The 21,302-nt window shown below is 34.8% G+C and overlaps 1 protein-coding gene across 10 annotated transcripts in view; it reads left to right on the top strand.

Annotated features, from left to right (window-relative positions):
- GPC5 (glypican 5) overlaps window positions 1–21,302 on the top strand; it is a 602,268-nt gene that overhangs the window by 298,107 nt on the left and 282,859 nt on the right. For all 10 annotated transcript variants that reach the window (XM_071430982.1, XM_071430983.1, XM_071430986.1 and 7 more), the window contains exon 7: window positions 19,654–19,816. In XM_071430982.1, coding sequence (XP_071287083.1) covers window positions 19,654–19,816 — 163 coding nt within the window. The remainder of the gene's footprint in view (window positions 1–19,653; window positions 19,817–21,302) is intronic.

The following is a 21,302-nucleotide window of genomic DNA, read 5'->3' as shown; positions in this document are numbered from 1 at the left end:
TTAAAATGAGTCCTCAGTGTGTAGACTACTTAGTATACCATTGGTACAGTTACAGTGCAGCTTTGCCAATATGTGGTGAGTTTTCTTTTAAATTTAGAAAGGGAAATAATACAAGTGCTTTGTATCAGTGTTGAAATATTAACTTTCCATAGCATTCTATGCATGCTGTCATTGTCTATACTTTCTCATTCTGTCTCATATAAAAATGTAATCATTCCTTTACATGGCCTGCCTTCAAAGCAGAGAAAATACAGTAGCTGTGGATTAAGCTGCAGTCTTTAATATTTTCCTGTGATTTCCTGGAAGAAGCAAATTAGTCCTGTACTTACTTTTTTGTTGTTGTTGTTGTTGAATCTCTCAGCATACTGATTGTTTTGCAGAGAGACTTTCAATAGAGTGTGAGTCAGTTTCAGGAAAAATGAGATTATGCTATATTTTTCAGCTGTGAAGTTAAAGATTTTTGTTGAAATCTAAGAATTGCTTGATGTTAATGTATTTCATTTGTGTTTTGGGGGTTTATGAACTGTGAAAGTGCCTGGCAGGAATGCAGCCAGCTTTTTTATTCTGTTTTGCTTCTCAATAGCTTTTCCTGCTATTAAATCAGACTCCTGGAATAAACAGTATCTCAACAGATTGTTTGCAAGGGTTAAGAAAAGGTTCTATATGTGTTTGTTCCAGTAGTGTGTCATACTAATATATTTGGCTTAATTTTTATAATCTTCATGTTACAGGAAGAAAAATCTGGATAGCAGGATAGTAATTTGCTACAGAGATATTAACAAAGCAAATTGGTGGTACTTTAAAGCTAGATAACTATATGGAAATAGCAGAATAAAATTAATATATATAGTCTTGCAGATATTGGGGCATTTGGTCTTGAAAAAGTACTGTCTCCATTGAAAGAATTATTCCACTGATGTATTTGGCTGCTGTTAGGATTTTTTTTTTTTTTTTTGCTACCTTAGTGTTCTCTTCAGATTTGGGGTTTTTTCTGGTTTTGGTTTTGGTTTTGGGGGTGTTTTGTATTTGATTTTGTTTTGTGGAGATGATGGTTTACAATTCTGAGCTAATATGCTAGACCCATTTCTGTTAATTCATTCATGTCCAGAAATATTTTGTAGTTCCTACTGACAAAAAGCAGTTCTGACATCACTCTGCAACTTTGTGAATGTAAGCATGTAAGCATGTAAGAATGTAAGTGGTTGTTTATCTATCTACTATGCTTGGCAGTAAATGTACATAATTTGTGTCTTTCTTGCAATAGTCTGCATCTACTATGGACTCTGAAGGTACTGGTGGGCAAATGTTACTGCTTTTAGAGCATTCTCTAGCAATCATTTAATGAAGCAACCAAACAAAATGCTGTGTAATCTGCTAATATCAGCATTTACAATGTAATAAACTGTTTGAAAATGAATGTCTTATAGTTTTATGTCTAATTAGTTTTTGCTGATTATCACAAAACACTTAAAACTGTAATAACTCAACAGAGTAATTGAATAATTGAAAATTAGGCCTCAGTGTCCAAATTACATAGGTGAAATTGTGTTCTCTTGGATGGTATATTGCTCTGAATTCTCTTGATAGAATATATTTATCTGCTGTAATAGCTGGCCCTCATTTCAAAAGTCCTGAATTAATGCTGCTTGCAAGGTATAAATCAGAGAAAAGTGATCTGGTAAAAGAGACAGTGACTCAATGAAGTAACAGAAGTAGCAAGGTAGTGAAGGCAGATGGGTTTTATTATTGAGAATATGTTTTGTCTCAAAATATGGTGAGCGATGGCAACCTGTATTTTTTGCCATATATATGATTATCTTCTTAGAGCTGAGTATTTGAATGGGGTTTTTTTGGTGTATTTTACAGGGTGTATCCTCACAGTGTTCTGTGAGTATAAATTGGAGAGTAAAGGTGTTTTGTTTAAATGCAGTAAAATATGGCAAAGCAAATATTACTTTCTTTCAAATTGCTCCTGTTTTTGCAAGTCAAGGGAAGAAAATTAGGAAATTTACCTTAACAAACAATTCAATCTATGATTTTTCAGGTTAAAAAGACCTATGAAATGGTTAATTTCAGATAAGTAGGACTGAAATGTAGCAGGGACACAAATGTGTCTCTGGGATCTTGTAGTATACATAGTCTACTCTGCCAACATTTACATTTTAATTAGTTAGGCAATGGGTCTTCTCAAAATTATACATCAAATGAATTATTAATTCTATATCTTATTTGGCCAGATAGTAACCCTAATTTATGTTGACTTAGTGATATGTACCAAGTAGTGCATAGTTGAGATTTGGCTTGTGAAATAGGAACACAACAGTGAGAGTGTGCTCTAAAGAAATAAGAAGAAGCTATTGGAATTCTAGCATTCATTTATGCTATAGTAGAACAGGAGTGATGGTTTATATCAAAACTGTTTTAAAACAATAGTAGTATACTGAAGAATATCAGAGGCTGGCCAATATACAGCCTTTGATATATGATACAATTGTTTATAATTTGCATGAAATTTTCATAAATACTCATTTATATATTCATGGTGTCTTGAGGTTCTGGCCTGGAGCCTTTTCTTATTTGTGGGAGAAAAAAAAAAAAGTCTGAATTTGGATATCAACATCAGGCATTGAAAGTAAATGCTCTGTGGAATGAAGTTCATGCCAGGAGGAGGGTCATGTGGCTCATAGGGAATTTTTAAATTTATATTATCTTTGTACTGTTATCTTTTATTCACCAATATACAGAGGGCTCTAACAGAATGTGGAACCTGCACAGCCTACTGACCAGATAGGGGTATCTGCTGTGATCAATGCCATTCTTCAGGATTCTGTTCATCTTCCTTAAAGGGTAGATGGACCTCCTCTAACCCTGAAAAAAAAAAAAAAAAGAAAAACCAAAAATCTAAAAACCCAAAACAAAGAAGGTGAGAATCTAAATTAAAATTTCCAAAAGGAAACTTTCTGCATGTGTGAAGTTGTCTTACCCAGAAGAGCTATGTGACAACCACAAAGTTCTGCTATTGCAGACACAAAAATAAGATGTCTCTCTGTGCAGCAGTCCTGGAAAGCCCATTTTTGCAATCATTCTCAAAGATTGCTGAACACACATGGACCACGAGTGAGGTGTCCTTTAAAAAAACCCCATTAATGTGAATGCCTAATGTTAGGGCTTGTCAAACCTGCTGCAACATCGTGTCCTCAGGTTCACTCAGTACCAAGGCTGAGCATGTATTCCCAATAAGGAAATGTGTATAAACACACAACAGGGCTATATGCAACAACATGTCAACATAGATGGCAAACACTGTGATCATGTAGACACAAATTGCACCAACTACCTCATTCTCTTCACCTGTCTGACTGGTCAGGACAAAAACCAGCTAATGAAAAATACATACATTATATATATATTATATATATATATATATATATACACACATATACATACATATATTTTTGCATTATATATATATTTTATATATATTTATATATATATATATATATATATTTATATGTAGTATATATGCATCCACACATACACAATATTCCTTCAATAACTAGACTTTGGACACTTATCTTGTCCATGAACTGAAATCTGATGTCCCCAGTTGCTGGCACTTGGGCATGCTATCCCACTTCCAGGCTCACAGGCTGCCTCCTCCTGGGGCAGATGCCCTTTGCCCACCCATCCCTGCAGGCACACAGACTAGAGATCCTTTTGGTAACTACCCCTAGGCATTCAACATCAGTCTGGGATCCTCTGGCCTCTGGTGGCCTCCCACACTGACATGAATGTGCAAATGGCCTCCTGGCCCTTCTACCAACCCACTCATAGACCCTGTGACCTGTCCAGTATCTCACCCCAAATAACACTTGGAGCCAAATGGAATACAGGGCAGGTCATATATAGAGCATAGCCAGTTAAGGGTACAGATGAGACTCTGTTAAAAATTAACAGGACCTTTTAATCTCTTTATTTTATTTTGTTTTATTTTATTTTATTTTATTTTATTTTATTTTATTTTATTTTATTTTATTTTATTTCCTTTATTTTCCCATGTTTGTTCCTCCTCAGAACCCCTTGATCTCTATGTTTCCCCATCTTTGGTTCTGCCTCTAAGCATCTCAGTTTAAGCTTTGTACAATCTCAAAATGCTCTTTCCCTGCAACCTAGAAGTGTCTCACATTTCCTAGGAAATAACTCCTTCAGTATAAGAAGTGATCCATGGAGATCCTTCCCCATAGAGACTGGAAGACAGATAAACCCCAGCCCACTGGTTAAGGCTTTTATGGGATGGCTGGGATGGGGGTTCATCTCTATCTGGCTTATTTTGGTTCCCCTCCAGACACTGGAACTGGAACAGCACTGGGTGTGCTCCTTCATATTGGCAAAGATGATAATTTAATCCCTTACTCTAAGCAGTATGGTCTTTAAACAATGGTCTAAGAGAAAAAGCTGCTGCTTTTTTCCTTCTTTCCCCCCCAAAAATAGTTTGATGATTGAAGTACAAGTTGAGAAATCCTAGTTCAGCTTATTCCAGAGAGAGTGTCTCTATATCAAAACTACAGGATCTTTGAGGAGGAAGAACTTCATTCTTCAGTTAATATAACTTTCAGGTCTTTAAGAGGTTACAAATTTCAGATTTCTCTTTAGTACTTTGGGTCCATGAAATATTAAGAATTAATTCTTCACTGATACATTTTTTGCAAGAATATCTTGAGAACATGTCTTTTTTATGGAACTAGATTATAATATAAAATTTAGGGTAATAGGAGAAAATATGGATAGGATTCACTGAACTGGGTATGGGTTTCAGCCTGAGTCTCTCATTTTTTGCATGAAAACCTTAATAAATAAGTTATTATATGAAAGAAAGTAAGTGATATCTGTTCTTCTATTGACAGAGTTTTAACATAGGGTGAGACATGTAAATGCTTGATTTCTGAGCTGTATCTTCTTCCCTAAGGCTGTGTTTGTACAAATAATCTTTGCCTCTTGGGGACATTTGCCTCTTGGGGCAGATATTCCATCCCTGGAAGTGTTCCAGTCCAGGTCAGATAGGGCTCTGAGCAACTTGTTCTGGTGAAAGGTGTCACTGCCCATGGCAGGAGGACTGGAACTAACTGTTCTGTAAGGTCCCTCCCAGCCCAAACTATTCTATGGTTCTGTGATTAGGGGGGTTATTCTTTTTCAAGGCTGGAGCATGAGAGTTAGCAGCTCCCAGTATTGCACTGTAGTCCACCAGCTCACATTAGAACTGCTCTGCTTTCTTTGCAAGTTGTAGAGCAGGATAGCCCGGCCCTGCCTGCAAAAGAACACTACAGTGAAAGAAAAAAAATCAAATTTCATTATATGTGGTGGATTGAAGGTCTATTATTAGAAACACAACTGTATTTTACTAACATTTATACTGTGCATATCCAGTTGATTGTATGTAAAAGTCTTGACCTGAACAACTTCTAGGATTGTAAATTATTACACATTCAATTTTTGAAAGATATAAAGAGAAATGGGAACACTGAACTCTAGAAAATAAACCTCAGACTTAACATTTTTATATATTGTGTCTTATATTTTATCAAAGGCATTCTATATTTTTTTGACATTAGTACTTGATCTCTTAGTGATTCCTGTTTCTACATGAATTTACATTACAAAACTATGCAGAAATGAACACATTGCAATAACGAAATCTGTGTCAGGTTAAGTACAATATATAAGTTTTACTAGCATTTGAAACAAAATTCAGACTCCATCTGTCATATATTATATCCAGAGAAGTTAGGACATGCAGATATGTAATTGGATTATAAGAAATTGAAGAACACCCAAAGTGCCTTGCAAAGAGTATATCATATTTATGCTTGGCTTGAACAATGATTTTTTTTTTTGTATGAAAGTTTTTAGTGGTAGAAATTCATACTTCTAATAAAATGAAAAATGTATAACTGCATTGAATAGGAGTTTGCAGTATTTCCCCAATTAGATACTCTGTATGAGAGAAAATAAAATACAACAAATATGGCTCATCTCAAAGGAATTCAATATATTTTTGTATTTCTTTAGAATGCTGATTCATCTATTTCTGATGTTGGATTGTTGGCACACGTGGTTTGAAATATTTTTGATACAAAGTAAAGAATTGAAAGCTTACTGTCACTGTGCTAAAAAATGCATAAAAACTTGTCATAAAAATTTGTATTAAGTGTAAGGAAAATGAATTTAACAAATAGCTTAATAATTTACTCTCAAAAATTTTTAAATAGTTTCTCTATACCTTTGAAACAGTAGGAAGACTGACATTAAATGGCTGACATTTATTTTCTTTCCTTCCTTGCTGATTCATCCCTTCACCAGACTTTCAAGGAAGAAATTATTATATCCTCTTGAAAGGACCTAGTATCCTATCACTTCATGGCTACAGTTTTTGAAGTTAATTTCTAAGGTTTCTTATTTTCACTTTGTTGTTTTAAATGGCTGCCTCCTCCCTCCATTTTCTGCAGGAAAGCAGTTTGTGCCACAATGAGCTTTTAGTGAAAGAATCCAGGCAGAAAAAAAAATTAACCTTCTTTGGAATATGTAGCACCATATTATGCTCTTCCAAAATCAGTAATGCATATGTCCATTCATCCTTGCATGATTTGTTTTAGGATGAGGTCAGGCTTTTGAAGGTGCTTGTTTCTTTCCATTGACTCTGAAAGCTCTAGTGACTCTAAAAGGTAACTAGTGCCACTTAAATAGCCTGGAGGTGTTTAAGTTGAAGAGAAATGTCATACAGTGGGGGGAAAACAAAAAGTAAACTTGCACAAGTTTTTTTTATTGTTGGTTTGGTTGCGGTTGTTTGGCAGGCCGGTTGGTTGGTGGGTTGGGGTTTTTTGCAAAACAATGTATCAGCAAAGAATCTGACTTTTGACTTCAATAAACATCTTACAGATAACTTTAGGCTGAGATGAATTACCCACTGGACTAGCCTGTCTTTCTGCAGAGACAGATGCCTAAGCTTAGATTTCTAAAGCTACATGAAGTGAGTCCCACCCTAACAACTGAAAAGATGTGTAAGCAGTTTTTCTGACTTGTGGGATCCCTCAGCCTTCACCTTATTCATTAGTTTAAGCCTACCCTTGGACATGTCTTAAGAGCCCAGATAATGTATTTCCTAGATGGTAGTTCTTGTAAATGTTACCCATTTTCTACTTATTTTGGGTGTTTTCCTAATAACCAGCTACATGAGGATTTCTGAGTTCTAAATAAGAGGGACATGCATTAGATGTGTGTGTTAATGAATAGTCTTGCTGGATTGAGCCTGTTTTTATGTACTGTTCATGGATATTTTGGGGTTTCTATTGATATCTTCCCTGTAGTGATGAGAGAAGATGGGTGATTATGAATAAGCAGCACAATGGCAATATTTAATAACTGTGAGCACATGTGCTAACGCAATACATTGTACTGCTGAAAAAGTACTCTGATTTCCACAGTAATCAAAACTGTCTGTAATCTATGCAATATTCATTTCACTTTAAAAAGAAAATGGTCCTTTTATGTCTTCAGATAACTAAACAATAAAATAGTTATTAAAATGGAAATCCTGAATTTGCATGTGCATATAAAAGGTTTCAGAAAAGACAGACTAATATACCTGGAAATTTTGTGTGTTCTAGCTATAGGAATATGTGTGACTTTATAAATATTTATACATGGTTCAAAGCCATCTGTCAACAATTAAAATATATGTCACGTTTAATAACATAGTCTGCATAGATTAGGATTACTATAATTAGACATTTGCGCACATATTACAGCTGCAAAATGTATGAGCCAGGCTTTCTCAGGAATTTCAAAAAAGGCTTCTTCTATTTTATAATATTCTCCATGGTACTTGATTGCATCTGAATAAGTAATGCTGCAGAGAAATGGCATAGGCAGCTACTGGAACTTGAAGCTAGCTTTTCTGAGAAAAGTTGTAATCTTATCACACATACAAAGACCCAATGGGATCTAAAGAATTGTTCTAGCAAATCTTTCTGAGAAGACTCTGATTGTAAATGATCCACTTCTTTATGCACCAAGAAACCTGTTCTCAAGTAATGTACGTGTCTGCTCCTTGACCACTTTCATATTTCAAGGATGCCTTAATTCTCTTGAAGATTTTGAAAAACAGGCATGATGCATTTTGACGAGACCAGGCAATGGGAACTATTTTAAGAATAGTTTGGAGGCAAAGAAGATTTAAAAACACAGTCCTTCATATATCATAAGTCTCAATTTATGCAAAGCAGCCTTACTAGGCGAATATAACCAGAGAAGTATAGTTATACAGAAATCATGAAAAGAAATGACAACTCGAGAATGGGGACAAGGAGCAAATTCTGTGGCAGGAAGGCCTTGCTTTAACCTCATTAAGAATTCACTTGTCTTCTGGAGAGTGCTGGCATGTGATCTCAGTGACTGGAGAACTTTCAGTGTAAGACTTAAGTGTGGCATAAATTATGTAATAGAGTTTATACTGGCATTCTGTTGGAAGGATATATTCTGAAAATTAAAAGAGTATGGACCTAAAGAAAAACTTGGTAAATAATGCAGAAGATTCTGGATCCATTTTTTTTCTGTGGTATGTTTTGTGGAAATCTCTCATTCTAGGATGGGGCCAAAGTCACAGATAAGGACTGGAGATACGCTTTTGTGATTGATACTTGGTCTCACTAATATAAGGAGATTCCTGGCTATAAGTTATATTAGTTATATTAAGGTTCTGCATAATATCTTTTGTATTGTGTGGGGAGGAGGAAGGAGACATGAACCATGACAATATTTTTGAACAGAAAATCCCTCCCCACAAAAGCTGTTCTACAGACAACATTGCTATGGTCTGTTATGAGATAAATGAATACTGAAGGATTTTGTTTCATACTGAGTTCTGCATTAAATTTTATACGTGTCTACTGTCATGTCATATTCTAGATCAATTTAGAATGCTCTGATTTAAGGAAAAAGTACATATGCAGCTGATGAAGAGGGAAATCTATTTTTAATGTTTCAATTTTTTGAGTATATGGGACCATTTTTCACTTGTATTATCTACAGAGCAATGCCTAATGCAAAAGTAAAGGCTTCCTTCTATTTTATTTTTGTATTTCATTTCCTTTCAAATGTTGCTAGAAGCATACTAGTTTTCTGAAGTTACACAATATTGGCTTTGCTGTCAGCTTAATCTTCATGAATTTTACACAGCAGATGTTGCTTTTCCTCAACTCACTCAAGTCCACTGATGTGAAGGCTAGAAATGTCACCAAGGAGAAAAGTAGCTTTATCATGCTGGTGCTGGATAAGGGAAAGCAGTGTGTCAGTCAGCACTGCTGGTGGGTCACCTCCATTGACTGTCTACTGAATTCCACTCTCTGAAATCAGTTCACTGGATAAATCACCAATTTATTCACTCACAATAGGGTAGCAAAAGAAATGTACCTCTAACAGTATAGTCACAATTTTGCTCATGATGGCATCACAGATTATTTCAATGCAGCTTTTCCTATAATGTCTTCTGAATGGCCCTCCAGAAGAAATGTCAAGTAGCATATTCTTCCATAGTGAAAAGTGTTCCAGAAGGTCCTTCTTCTAAATGGCTTAATATTATGCCCTTTCGCTTGCAGATCTGTGAAATATAAGAAGAAATCTAAACCTGAAATAGCTTGTCTGTGATTTTCATTATCTATCATGATGTTTAATTTACTTCAGCGGGAACATCAGACTTCTGTTTCCACTGATAATGAGAAGAAACTAGGGTTTACAGATTATTAACTCTTAAGTAAAAAACTGTGTCAAAGGAGTAAAACAAAGCTTATGTCTTTTGTAGACATAAGCTCCAAATTGCCACAGACTGGAAATACACAGGTGGAAAATTGATGTATTATAGATAATTTGCTGTAGAAACCATTCATAGCTTATTTTTCAGTAGCAATTTAATAAAAGCATGTTGAACCATGGAACAAACTTCATTCTTAAAAAATAAAATTGAACATTTACATTTTGCTAATGCCATGATTTTTCTGTCTAAGTAACAGCCAGACTATAACAGATTGATGTTACTATCAGAAATCAGTGCATGATAATGATTGCGTACTCATGTCCGTAATGTCCGCATATCTGAATCGTGCAGGTTGGTGAATTCTCTTCTGTGGGGGTATTACTTGTTAGTTTTTTTGGGTTTAGATTGAAGGTATTTGAGATAGTAATTTATGTTTGGATTTAAGTGTTTTTTATTTTTTATTAGTAAAATAGTTTTACTATTGTGAGTTTGGTAGTTTTTCATTAGAAGGCACAAAATGGTTAACAATCTTTCATTACAAGGTTTTTTAAGGCTAAACTATTTAATTAAGAATTGACACTTAGATTATTTTCTCTTTTAACTCAATAACTGGTTTCAAAGCTTGCAATGCAGACTTTTCTGCTTAATTACAAAATGCTGCTCAAATTGATGAAGAAGAAACATGAAGAAGAAACTTAGGATGACACTTTGTGTTTTCTATTTTGTTTCTATTTACAACATATTAAAAATCTTAAAACTTAAATTTTTTACCAAGTGATAAACTTACAGTACTCTCTATAATTTATTGCACACTTTTTTTGGATTCTAGTCTATCTTGAAGTGTAGGAAACTTTCTCTATGAATGAGGGTCAAAGTCAGTGCTCCCCTGGGGGTCAGGGCACTTAAGAGCAGATAGAGAAATATTCCTGGTGCCCTGGGTTTCCATACTCTTCCATTGCACAGCTTCACTGGTTTCCTATTTTATTTGAAAAACTGCATCCTGCGTAATGATAGTCATGAGATTATTGAAACTGGCTGTAATTCTGGTTAATTCTCCTATGATTTTCCAAGTTCTAGCTGGTGTCACTGAAAATATTTGGTTTGAAACTTTCTTTGAGAAAATTTAATTCTCAAGTTGTAATCAGCATTTTTCCTCACAAATAATTTGATTATTTTTTGCTGTTTATATAGAGAGGGAACATACAGAAAAACAGTGAATTTTATATCTATAGCATCTAGATAGATGGTTGGGATCCCACTGTGCTTTTATCCAGTTGGCCTTGTTGTGCTATGAGTTGTGTTGTTACCAAACAAACAAAAATTGCACTGCCTGGCTAAAAGTATTAAGAATCTTCTTGGTAAACTTTTTTTGTTATTTCTTTTCTATAAATCTCTTTGGATTCCAGCCTTTGCTTAGCTGAATAACTCCCAGCTTTAACTAACATTATGGTTCAATTGCATGTGCTCAGATGCCTGGAACCATTCCAGCTGCTCAATGTTCCTTGGCTTCCAGCAGTTGCTTGAGAAGGTCTTCTCCAAATTCTCTACCACTTCTCTCTCTCTGCCCCGGATGCTCTAGGTCATATCAAAAAGCACTAAACAATGATCTTCACAAAACTGAATCAAACTTCTAACTACTGAGGACTTCAGACACTTCACTTAGATAAAAACATGTCAATTTTTTGACATCTGCAGTGAGGGGTATGATTCTGAAGCCCAACCCCACCCAAAATCCTGGCTTTGTTTGTTCAAATGAGTTTTATCTGATCACAGTATGCCATGTTATTTAAATCAATCCTTTTTCTTTTTTTTGGCTATACCTCATTAATCATTCATTAAAGTACTCAATATTAAGCTGTCTAGGGATTCACATATTCTGTTCTGGAAAGGCATAATTTCAGTCTACTATTAGGACCAAAGAAAACTCTCTAATATATGTCATATATGTCTGTCTATATCATCCCTTGCCAAGGAAGAAAGGTCCAAAAATTCAGATAAAGATAAGATAAAGGATAAAATTATTTTAAAATTATATGCAAAATTATTTGTAATATCTACTGGAAGGGGTTATAACCAATAACCTTCAAATAACTAAGAGGAAAGAGATGAACAGAAAAGAATAATGACAAAAAAAAAACCAAGCATATGCATGGATGACTGAAACAGGCAAAGAATATTAGTCTCTAAACATTAATCATATAAAATGTGACTTTTTTTCCTGATATTTCAACTACTAGACAGAAATAAGAGTACATGCTATTGGTGTGGGGTTTAGTTTTGCTCTCATTTGTTGTCTCAGAAATGTCTAACTCATTTACTTAATTTTCTGAGGATGATTTAAACCTGCCATGAAATGTTAGCAAGACATACATTTTTATGGATGGAAATACGTAAATATTTTTAAACAAATCAAGTTGATAGTGTGCATAACTGTGGTGGCAGGGATTGCACCAAGGGATAAGAGCCAAGCTTTTGCTCTTGTACTTACTCTGAACCAGTAACAACTGGAAAGAAAAGTAATTGCTCATGACAGAACTCAAGTGAGAACCTGAGTTGGTGGGTTTAATGTAAAATGCAATCCGAGAGATAAAGCAAGATTTCTATACATAAAAAATTAGAAAAAGGGTATTTGTGAATGGACAATTCCATTTAGGAGCTGTATCTATATTACTAAGTAAAAAGAGGAAAAAGGGTGAGAGCACACTGCTCCACATCTCCAGTGGTCACAAACAGCCTCTTAATAAGTGCTTTACCTTAGGGAGGACTGGTTGGACAACAGATGTAAGTTAGAAAGACTGAGAATTCAGTGTCTATCACTGTACCTTATTGCCTGGTTCTCTTTTATTTGGCACTGTAGACATCCCAAAAACCTGCAGAATAACCATATCCAGGCTGCCTACTCAGAACATTCTGTAGACTATGTTAAGGCTCAAATTGGGGTCAAGCATTTTTGTGGAGAGTGCTAGTTAGGTCAATTCAACTTTGTGATGGTCAGGAAGCATGCTAGGGATGGAACAAAATGTACAGTGTGTGCTTGTGCTTGAACCCATAGTCCCACTGTGAGGAATTGTACCTTCAACGAAAATTGCTGGTCATTGCTACCTGATTTAGCAATTAGCTTTCTTTGAAAATTTTGTTCTCTTACTAAGTGGTTTTGAATGCTACATAAATAACTACTGAGAAGGATTTTGAAGTAGTCTTGTAATAATAAGCTGGGGTGATTCTTAGTTTTGCTATTCAGGCAGCAACTGGTTTGATTCTGAGGTAGTAAAGGTATGTCGAGAAAGCACAAAGAGTAGGTTAAAGCTGTGCTGTGCAGTGCTGGTGCTCAGCCACATTTCTAATTTTTGCAGTTCACTAAGCAGAATGAATGTCTATTTCTTTGCTCAGCTGAGTTAGCTTAGACTCGAGAGAAGTATTGTGTTACTTCCAACAGAAATTCAGGCTACTGGTGATTTTATGGAGAAGAATGAGTTTTCAGGCTTGAAACACAGAGTTGTAGTCCTGGATCTAGGCAGGAAACAGTGGGTTTGACATAGCAATGCATATGTTGCTTCTTGTACTTAGTATCATCTCAAGGGTATAAAGGCTATAGCTGATTAGAAATCTCATCCTCTTTTTGAAAATATCATCCAAAAAAAAGAAAAAAGAAAGGAGGTGATGTACTTCACACAAAAATACAGCTTTTTATTAAAAAAAAAAATCCCCACAGGGCACTCACTATTCATAAGGGACTATGAATTGTCATACTAGTGATCTTAGTGATCTAAATACCAGTCTCCAATAAAAGCTGGATTTCTAATTTGGAATGCACAGCTTTGTTAAGGAAATGAAACCCTGCAGGACATTCTGGTGTACAGGTGTATGAATAATTTTTTTTAGAGATCACCAAAGGAAATTCTGGTTTATAAGTATTCGGATATGTAACGCTAAGCAGAGGTAAAAAAATTAGCAGTTTATTCCTCTCATTTGAAAGAGTTCAAGGAAGTAAGACTTCTAGAAATAATTCTTCTGGATTTGACTTGATTAGCTAAATTGGATTCACTGCTGAGCTCCTTTAAGATACCCTCCAAAAGTATTTATGATGTGCACATAAATGAAACAGAGGAAATACTATGACTGAGCTTAGTTCACACTGAACTGCAATAGAGCATCAAGATATTTTCATTGAAATACAATACAATAAAATGTAGAGACAATTCATATTTCCCATTAAGGTCTATGATGTAGAATAAGTGAATAGGATACTAGATTTTTGAATCACATCAGTTGCAATTATGTAAACATAAATTTTATGGCCTTTCAGTGTTCATCATTCATTAGACATTGTCCTTGTTTCAGAAGGGATGGAGTTAATTTTCTTCCTGGCAACTGGTATTATGCTGTGTTTTGGATTTAGGGCAAGAATAATGTTAATAATACAGTAACATTTTAATTGTTGCTGAGCAGTGCTTACTCTGTCAAGGACTTTTTGTCTTCTCTTGCTGCCCTGCCAGCAAGCAGGGCTGAAGGTCTACAAGAAGATGGGAGGGGACACAGGCATGACAGCTGAGCCCAAATGACCCAAGAGCTATCCTTTTCCATAGAAAATCACACTAAGAATATAAACTGGGGAGAGCTGGCCAGGGGCTGGTGATCCACTGCTCAGGTCATCAGTCAGTGCGTGGTGAGAAACTGCATTGTGCATTGCTTGTTTTGTACATTCTTTCATCATCCTCACTATTATTATTTGCCATTCCTTTTATGTCCTACTACACTTTTTTTATCCCAACCCATAAGTTTTACCATTTTTCTGATTCTCTCCCTCATCCCACCGAGGAGGAGTGAGTGAATGGCTGTCTGGTGTTCCTGCCGAGATAAACAACAGGGATTAAATCACTTGTAACTTCCTGCAAGCAGAAAAATGCAAAACAGAGTACACTCTTGCCATTTTGGATTTACTTACATGAATTTATACATTTTTGAGAGGTAGAAAGGACCATTTAAGTTTTTTACTTTAACCTCATACATACCACGTCCTTGAACTTCTGAATTAATTTATGCTTTAAGACCAAAACCTAATTGAACCAGGAAAAAAACAAAACAAACCAACCAAACAAAAAAAAACCCCAAAAGCCCAAATAAACCAAACCAAACTAAAAAATCCCCCTCACCCCAATGTTGATAATAATTGTTTATTATTGATTTTTTTTTATATAGACCAACCTGAATGTTTTTAAATGTATGGTTCTGATACCATAGCTTTTTTTTTTCACTTTGAATGTTTAAATTATTAAAAAATATTTATTTGCCATTTTCATATGCTTTGGCCTGCCAAATCTGTTAAATCTGTATTTGCTATGTAGGCACTTCCAAGGCTTATAGGGCTGGTTAAATCTTGAGATCAAGGGTTTTTTGAGTGCACTAAAGGATGAGTTCCATGGCTAAAACAAAAGGATTTTTGGTTCCATTTTAATCACTGTAATGGAATTCACTTCTGGGCCATCCTTTCTGAACAAAGACAATGAGAATGGGATTTAGGAGTAATATAACACCCCTAATCTGACTTAGTATTCCTATTTCTGTCCCCAAAGATATCCCATTAAAATCTTTGGCTAGAACACTGCTCTGGGTAATTCATACTCTGCTGGCTACACAGGACACCCACAATTAATTTGCGAAACAGAATATTTTTTCTTTTAATATGCATGTAATACAATATTTAGACTTGCAAATTTACTTTTGTCTGTGTTTTATTATAGTATGTGTTTTAAAATTCACTCAATTGCCTCACTTGCCAGATGAGATTTTCTTAGTTTGTCACTTCTTTTTGTTCTTTAGTTCCCATGGCAATAAAAGATTTATCATTACCACTTTGTTTTTCATTTTGCTTTCCAGATCATCAATAAAAGTCTCAAATAATCTTGAAAGATTACAACACCCTATAGGATTGTACAATAATCATACATCCTTAGTGATAATTTTCCTAATTATGCTTAGACTCTAAGATTTGTTGAGAAGCTTCAAGAACCCTCATAAAGTGCTTTTGTAGCTGCTGCAAGCAGTTCATTTTCTTACTGAAATATTACAGAGCAGAGTCATATATTTACAGAACCCTGCAAGTACTTTAATACAACAGTGTAACTTCTGTAATGCAAATATTTCCATTCTAAAATGTGAACTGTCACAAATTTTATTAATGGTTCTTTTTGGTATTACAACCTTGTTCAGAATTGCTTTTGGGTCAAAGAAAGCATTGCAGTAAGCCATCAGTACAAGTCCTGAGAGGTATTTTGGCAACTGAGCACTAAAAGATCTAAGGGGGAGGCCAAACTTCCCAAAGCTACGCAGGGAAGCTGTGAAGCTGAAGACTCCCAAGGACCTTTTAGTTGGTTTACACCCAAATCATTCCCCCATACACATATACCATAGCAGTAGTGCAAAAATTTTCTGGGGAAATTAAAATGCCACCAGCAGAGGAAATGCTTTTCATACCAAAGTCTTAGTTCAATAAACTTCCATCAACATTAAGAACCAGCAAATCTGGAATATTGGTGTATCTACTGCAGTCTCAGAACAGTGGTGAATTAACCCTTGCCATAACTCATTCAAACAAACGCAGTTGCCAAGAATATTTGCTGCCTCTTTCATTGAAATTGAAAGACAATAACATGTTATTAAACTCATGGAGTTTGGGGTTTCAGGGTTTTTGAGACAAAAAAAAATCCATTTGATAGAATGGAATAGCTTTTAGACAAAATAAAAAGAAAAGAAACTATTTTACACTATGACACAGCAGGAAAACAGTCACTGTACTTTTTGTACAGATAGTATACAGCTAGTAACCCTCCTCATGCACTGAAAGACCCAGTGAGTATATACAACAAAATTTTCCAGTTAGAACATGTACTTATTTTGTATAAAGAATAGCTTTATAAAAAGTGCAGCAGAAGAGAACAATTCTTCTAAACAATTTTTATCTTTATTTATAATGTGAATCAATTTAGCTTTGAAGCACTACATGGATTTGTATTTTATAAAGAATTTATACTAGATCCAAGTCTTGCTTAGTAGAGGACCAGCCCTGAGACTTGTGAACTTATATGGAAACAATATTTCTTCTTGTACATTTAAGGAGACTGAATTGAGAATAACAAAGTCCAAATAATAAATGAGCTTAATAATTATTATTTAATTTCTACTATTTCAAGCATAGTGAAAAGTTTGAAAAAAGTTACTTTTTCAGTACTGGACCTACCTTTAAAGCAATTAAGTGGGACAATCTGCTGTTTTAGGTTTCTAGTCATAAGTCAATAATGCATAATACTAAAAAAAAAGGAAGAAAAAGAGAGGAAAGAGAAATAACTAAGTTCTGCTTAGTTATTTAAACTAAGAAATTTAAAGAAGAAACAGAATATAAAACCTTATTAAGCCAATATATTTCTGCTTAGAAATTTAAAGAAGAAACAAAATATAAAACCTTATTAAGCCAATATATTTCTAAGACTGAGATAGAGATATAGAGGAGGATGCATGTTATATCTATATCTATATATATATATCTATATATATATAGATATATATATATAAACATGCACACAGATATACGTGTATATATATATATATGTATATACACACACCAGATATATATTGTATATATGGTATATATGTATATGACATATTGTAGAAAATTTGGCAACACATTTTATTTGAAAAACTGTCCTGCTGGCAGTTCCTGCCCATGTTTATGCCACAGATCTCAGGGATAGAGTACCTTATCATACAACTGGCCCTGGGAATGTGTCACAATATGAATAAGGGTGAAAAAGAAGTGTGCTCTTTAACTGAGTGTAGTTCATTAAACAGTCAGTGTTTTTGTTTCAATAAATACTATTTTGTAGAAGCATGGCATGGCTTACACAATGAGCAGGGAGCAGAGCAGCAGTACCAAGAAGCTTTTTTTTCCTCTTAGCTAAGTAGTTTGTCTTTCAGGTAGCATATAAACGTCTAATAAAACTTTTGAATTAAAAGTGCTGCATAAATTGGCTCTGCTCTGCTAATTCAGTGGTGAGTGGCATTCTCCTGTTCTTACACAGAGGAGCAAGTGGATTTTATGGAAGCATTGAGATTTATCTGAATGATCCCGTTGCAGTAGTGATTAAAATATTTTTTGTTGGGCACTGTACAGCACCTAAGAGATCCTCGTCTGGGAAGTGACTCCATAATCTGAAAATAAACTCAGTTTGAAAATATGAACCCAGTATTTTGTTAAACAACAAAGCAAACACATTTTTGAAGGTATAAAAAACTGAGTCTGTTTCTAACTAATTAGTATCTTCTTTAAGGAGAAAGTACTATCTGATTATTAAATTAAAGAATCTGAGACAGCGAGGTTTTGGCCAGTGTAAAGAAGTCTTCCTAGACTGAAGCATGAGTAATGTACAAACCTGTACAAACTGGCATTTTGGATGAGATGAGGTTATAAGAATTATTAACATTTGTAAGAACCTGGGTTTTTATAGGTTGTGGTGTTTATATTTATCTGACAGATAAACCAAACTGAATCTGAATGGGGAAGAAGGCACATTGTTTGTGTGTATATGACAGTTGTACCACCTCGTATTTAAATACTGTATGACAGCACTTGTACATTTGATAAATGAGAGACATTAACATTATTCAGATGACTGCTCAGCACTGCTCAACAGAGAGGAGAAATGTTTTAAACAGATCTCTACTGTTTTCTTATAAGCCATGCAGATATCATTGCCATCTCTATGGTGAGAAATAAAAAGGAGCCAGAGAACAATCTTATTTACTGGAACCAAATAATCTACACTGCTTAGGCCAGTACCAGCTACCCCTGTGTTTTATTTTACCTCACTTTTATTAGTTCTACCCAAGTAATGCCTGAATGTCCTTTGGAAATAGTTCTCTCTTTGCCTCTGAATGTGCTAGTTTGGTCTGCTGTTCCTGGGTCAAGCATTTGATATCATCCCAACCCTTTTTTTTTTGTTCAGCTTCTACTACATTTCTGTATGACACACCCAGAGCAGAAAAGTGTGTTTTGGATTCACCAATATAGAACTGCAACACAGCTCTCACACTATTTCAGATATTTCAAATGTGAAAAATTCACATAAAACAATAAATGTATCCTTAGTCTCTGTAGACACCACATGGGTCTTTAAAAGATCCAGGTCCAGCTGTTAAGTAGCACAGAAGCTTTCTGCTCTATGTGGGCCTATAAGAAAGGGGCAACAAACATTTTAGTGGGGTCTGTTGTGGTAGAAATAAGGGCAATGGTTTTAAACTGAAGGAGGTTTGATTTAGACCACATATAATGAAGAAGTCTTTTGTAGTGAGGGTGGTGAGATGCTGGAACAGGTTTCCCAGGAAAGTGGTAGATGACCCAGCCCTGGAAATATTCAAAATCTGGTTGGGTTGGGGCTCTGAGCAACCTGATCTAGTTGAAGATGTCCCTGCTCATTGCACAGGAATTTGCACTAGATGGCCTTTAAAGGTCTCTTCCAACCCAAACTTTTCTATAATTCTATGTACTTAACCATTCCATTTGGCCTCTGGGCTAGAAATTGGTGCCTGATTTTCTCATATATTATTTTCTTATATAGTGATAAAGATATTTTGTGGGTTTTTAATTAAAACTAAACTATCCATCTCCAAATCTCTGTAAGTAAGGGTTAAGAAAAAATTTTAAAAATTAAAAAAAAAAATCTCAATTCTCATTCTGTTGATCCTGAAATTTCCATTTCAAATCAGGTAATTACTAGGGACTTATCTGAAATTTTGGGTACTCTTTGAAGCTCTCCATATGTACTGCTAACATGCATACTGTATCTTGTCTTCAGCTGTTGCAGGGCAAATCATTTCCAAAATATGACAAATGGGATCTCCAACAAACAGGCAGTGGTGGAGGTGTAGATGAACAAATCAGTGGTGATTGTGATGATGAAGATGGTTGTGGAGGATCTGGAAGTGGAGAATTCAAAAGAGTCCTGAAAATTACAGACCGTAAGTCCATGATTCTGTTTCTTTCGTGCATTTAAAGAGTGAATTGGTATGTTTTCCTCTAATACATGCCACTGTATTGTCTCAGAAAATATGTGAAAAGTTGCCTGTGTAGTGCTCCAAGATTTACAGGAATAGGCCAACAACTATAGGATTTCTGTGAGTGCAGTATCAATGAGTATTAGTTTTATCATAACACATGTTAAAATACACTTGGCACAATATAGACTTAATGGAGTATTTTAGTCAAATAATTGTATAAAGTGGCACGTCCCTCTGAGTTATAACATTAACATAAGAGATTTGGCAGTTAAAAAGAGAAACTGAACTAATTTTTGATAAAACTGTGGCAAACCATGAGGTTTAGGACAGGTAGCTGCATTTCATGGAAAACTATTGGAATCAATGTTCTAAAGCACTCAACAATAATGCCACTGTTGTTTCTTATACAACATCTTATATCTTTCCACTTTTCTTACAGTCTTGTTTTTGTGTAGTTTGGGGTCTTATTTGGTTGCATTGTATTTTTGTTTTGTTTATTCTCTGAAACACATTTGTAATAATTTTCATTAAAAATCCTGTGGCTATGCCCTTGATAGGCATAGAACTCTAACTATAGGCAAAGTAAGTTACTACTGCTCTGAATCAGGAAATTTTTCAGCATGACTAATTTCTCTTCTTATTTCTCTTAGAGTTTAGAAATATAGGCAGAGATGGTGGAAATAGATGACTTTTTTTCATCTACACTCCATTTCTCCATTTTGATTTTTTTTTCTGCATTTTGCATTATCTATATTCACTGAATTTGAGGGTGTTGCATGTTTTCAGGCTTAGATGTGAACCCCAGGTCCTTTTTAACTTGACAATAAAGAGGAAATTCAAATTGTGACTGTAGAGAACATGCAGTTTCCCATTTCTTTTTGAACTGCTGGAAAAATGTGACAGAACATTCTGGGGCATGCCTTAACAATTCAGTTTGGAATCAGCCTAAGATCCTCTTGCACTGACACTTAGTCTATACATTTTCAAGTCCTACTAGAAATCTAGATGGGATTTTGAGCAATATCCAAAAAGTTCGGACACTTACTTCCTTAGAGTGCCCTTGGAGGTTTAACTTTGGAGAAAGAAGTTAGGAGTTCAAATATTTAAAACCAGATGTTCTTTGTAATACTATACATATCTTATATCTATTTGATAATGACACACTGTGGTATTGAAGTACTGTAAAATAGTCTTAGAATGTGACTAGAGCTATTAAGAAAATATTAAATGACAAAAGAATTTCAAGAACAGTATATTTCATTTCACTCTCTTCTACTGCATTAGAATTTTCTTAATATTGAGATATTTAGTGCAATCTTTTCAAAATGTCAAAATTATAATTAGCCTTCATATCCTCTTTATCCTACATCTTCTAAATTGCCAGAATTATAAGCTGTGTGCTAGGAATAGTGAAATTTACATGAATTCTGTTTCATTTGAACATTTT

The sequence above is a fragment of the Agelaius tricolor genome, unplaced genomic scaffold (assembly GCF_023055355.1).
Source record: "Agelaius tricolor isolate 1412-34295 unplaced genomic scaffold, bAgeTri1.0.p SCAF_7, whole genome shotgun sequence".
Lineage (NCBI taxonomy): Eukaryota > Metazoa > Chordata > Aves > Passeriformes > Icteridae > Agelaius > Agelaius tricolor.
The sequence above is the reverse complement of the archived record's forward strand: the minus strand, read 5'-3'. Positions and strand labels throughout refer to the sequence as shown.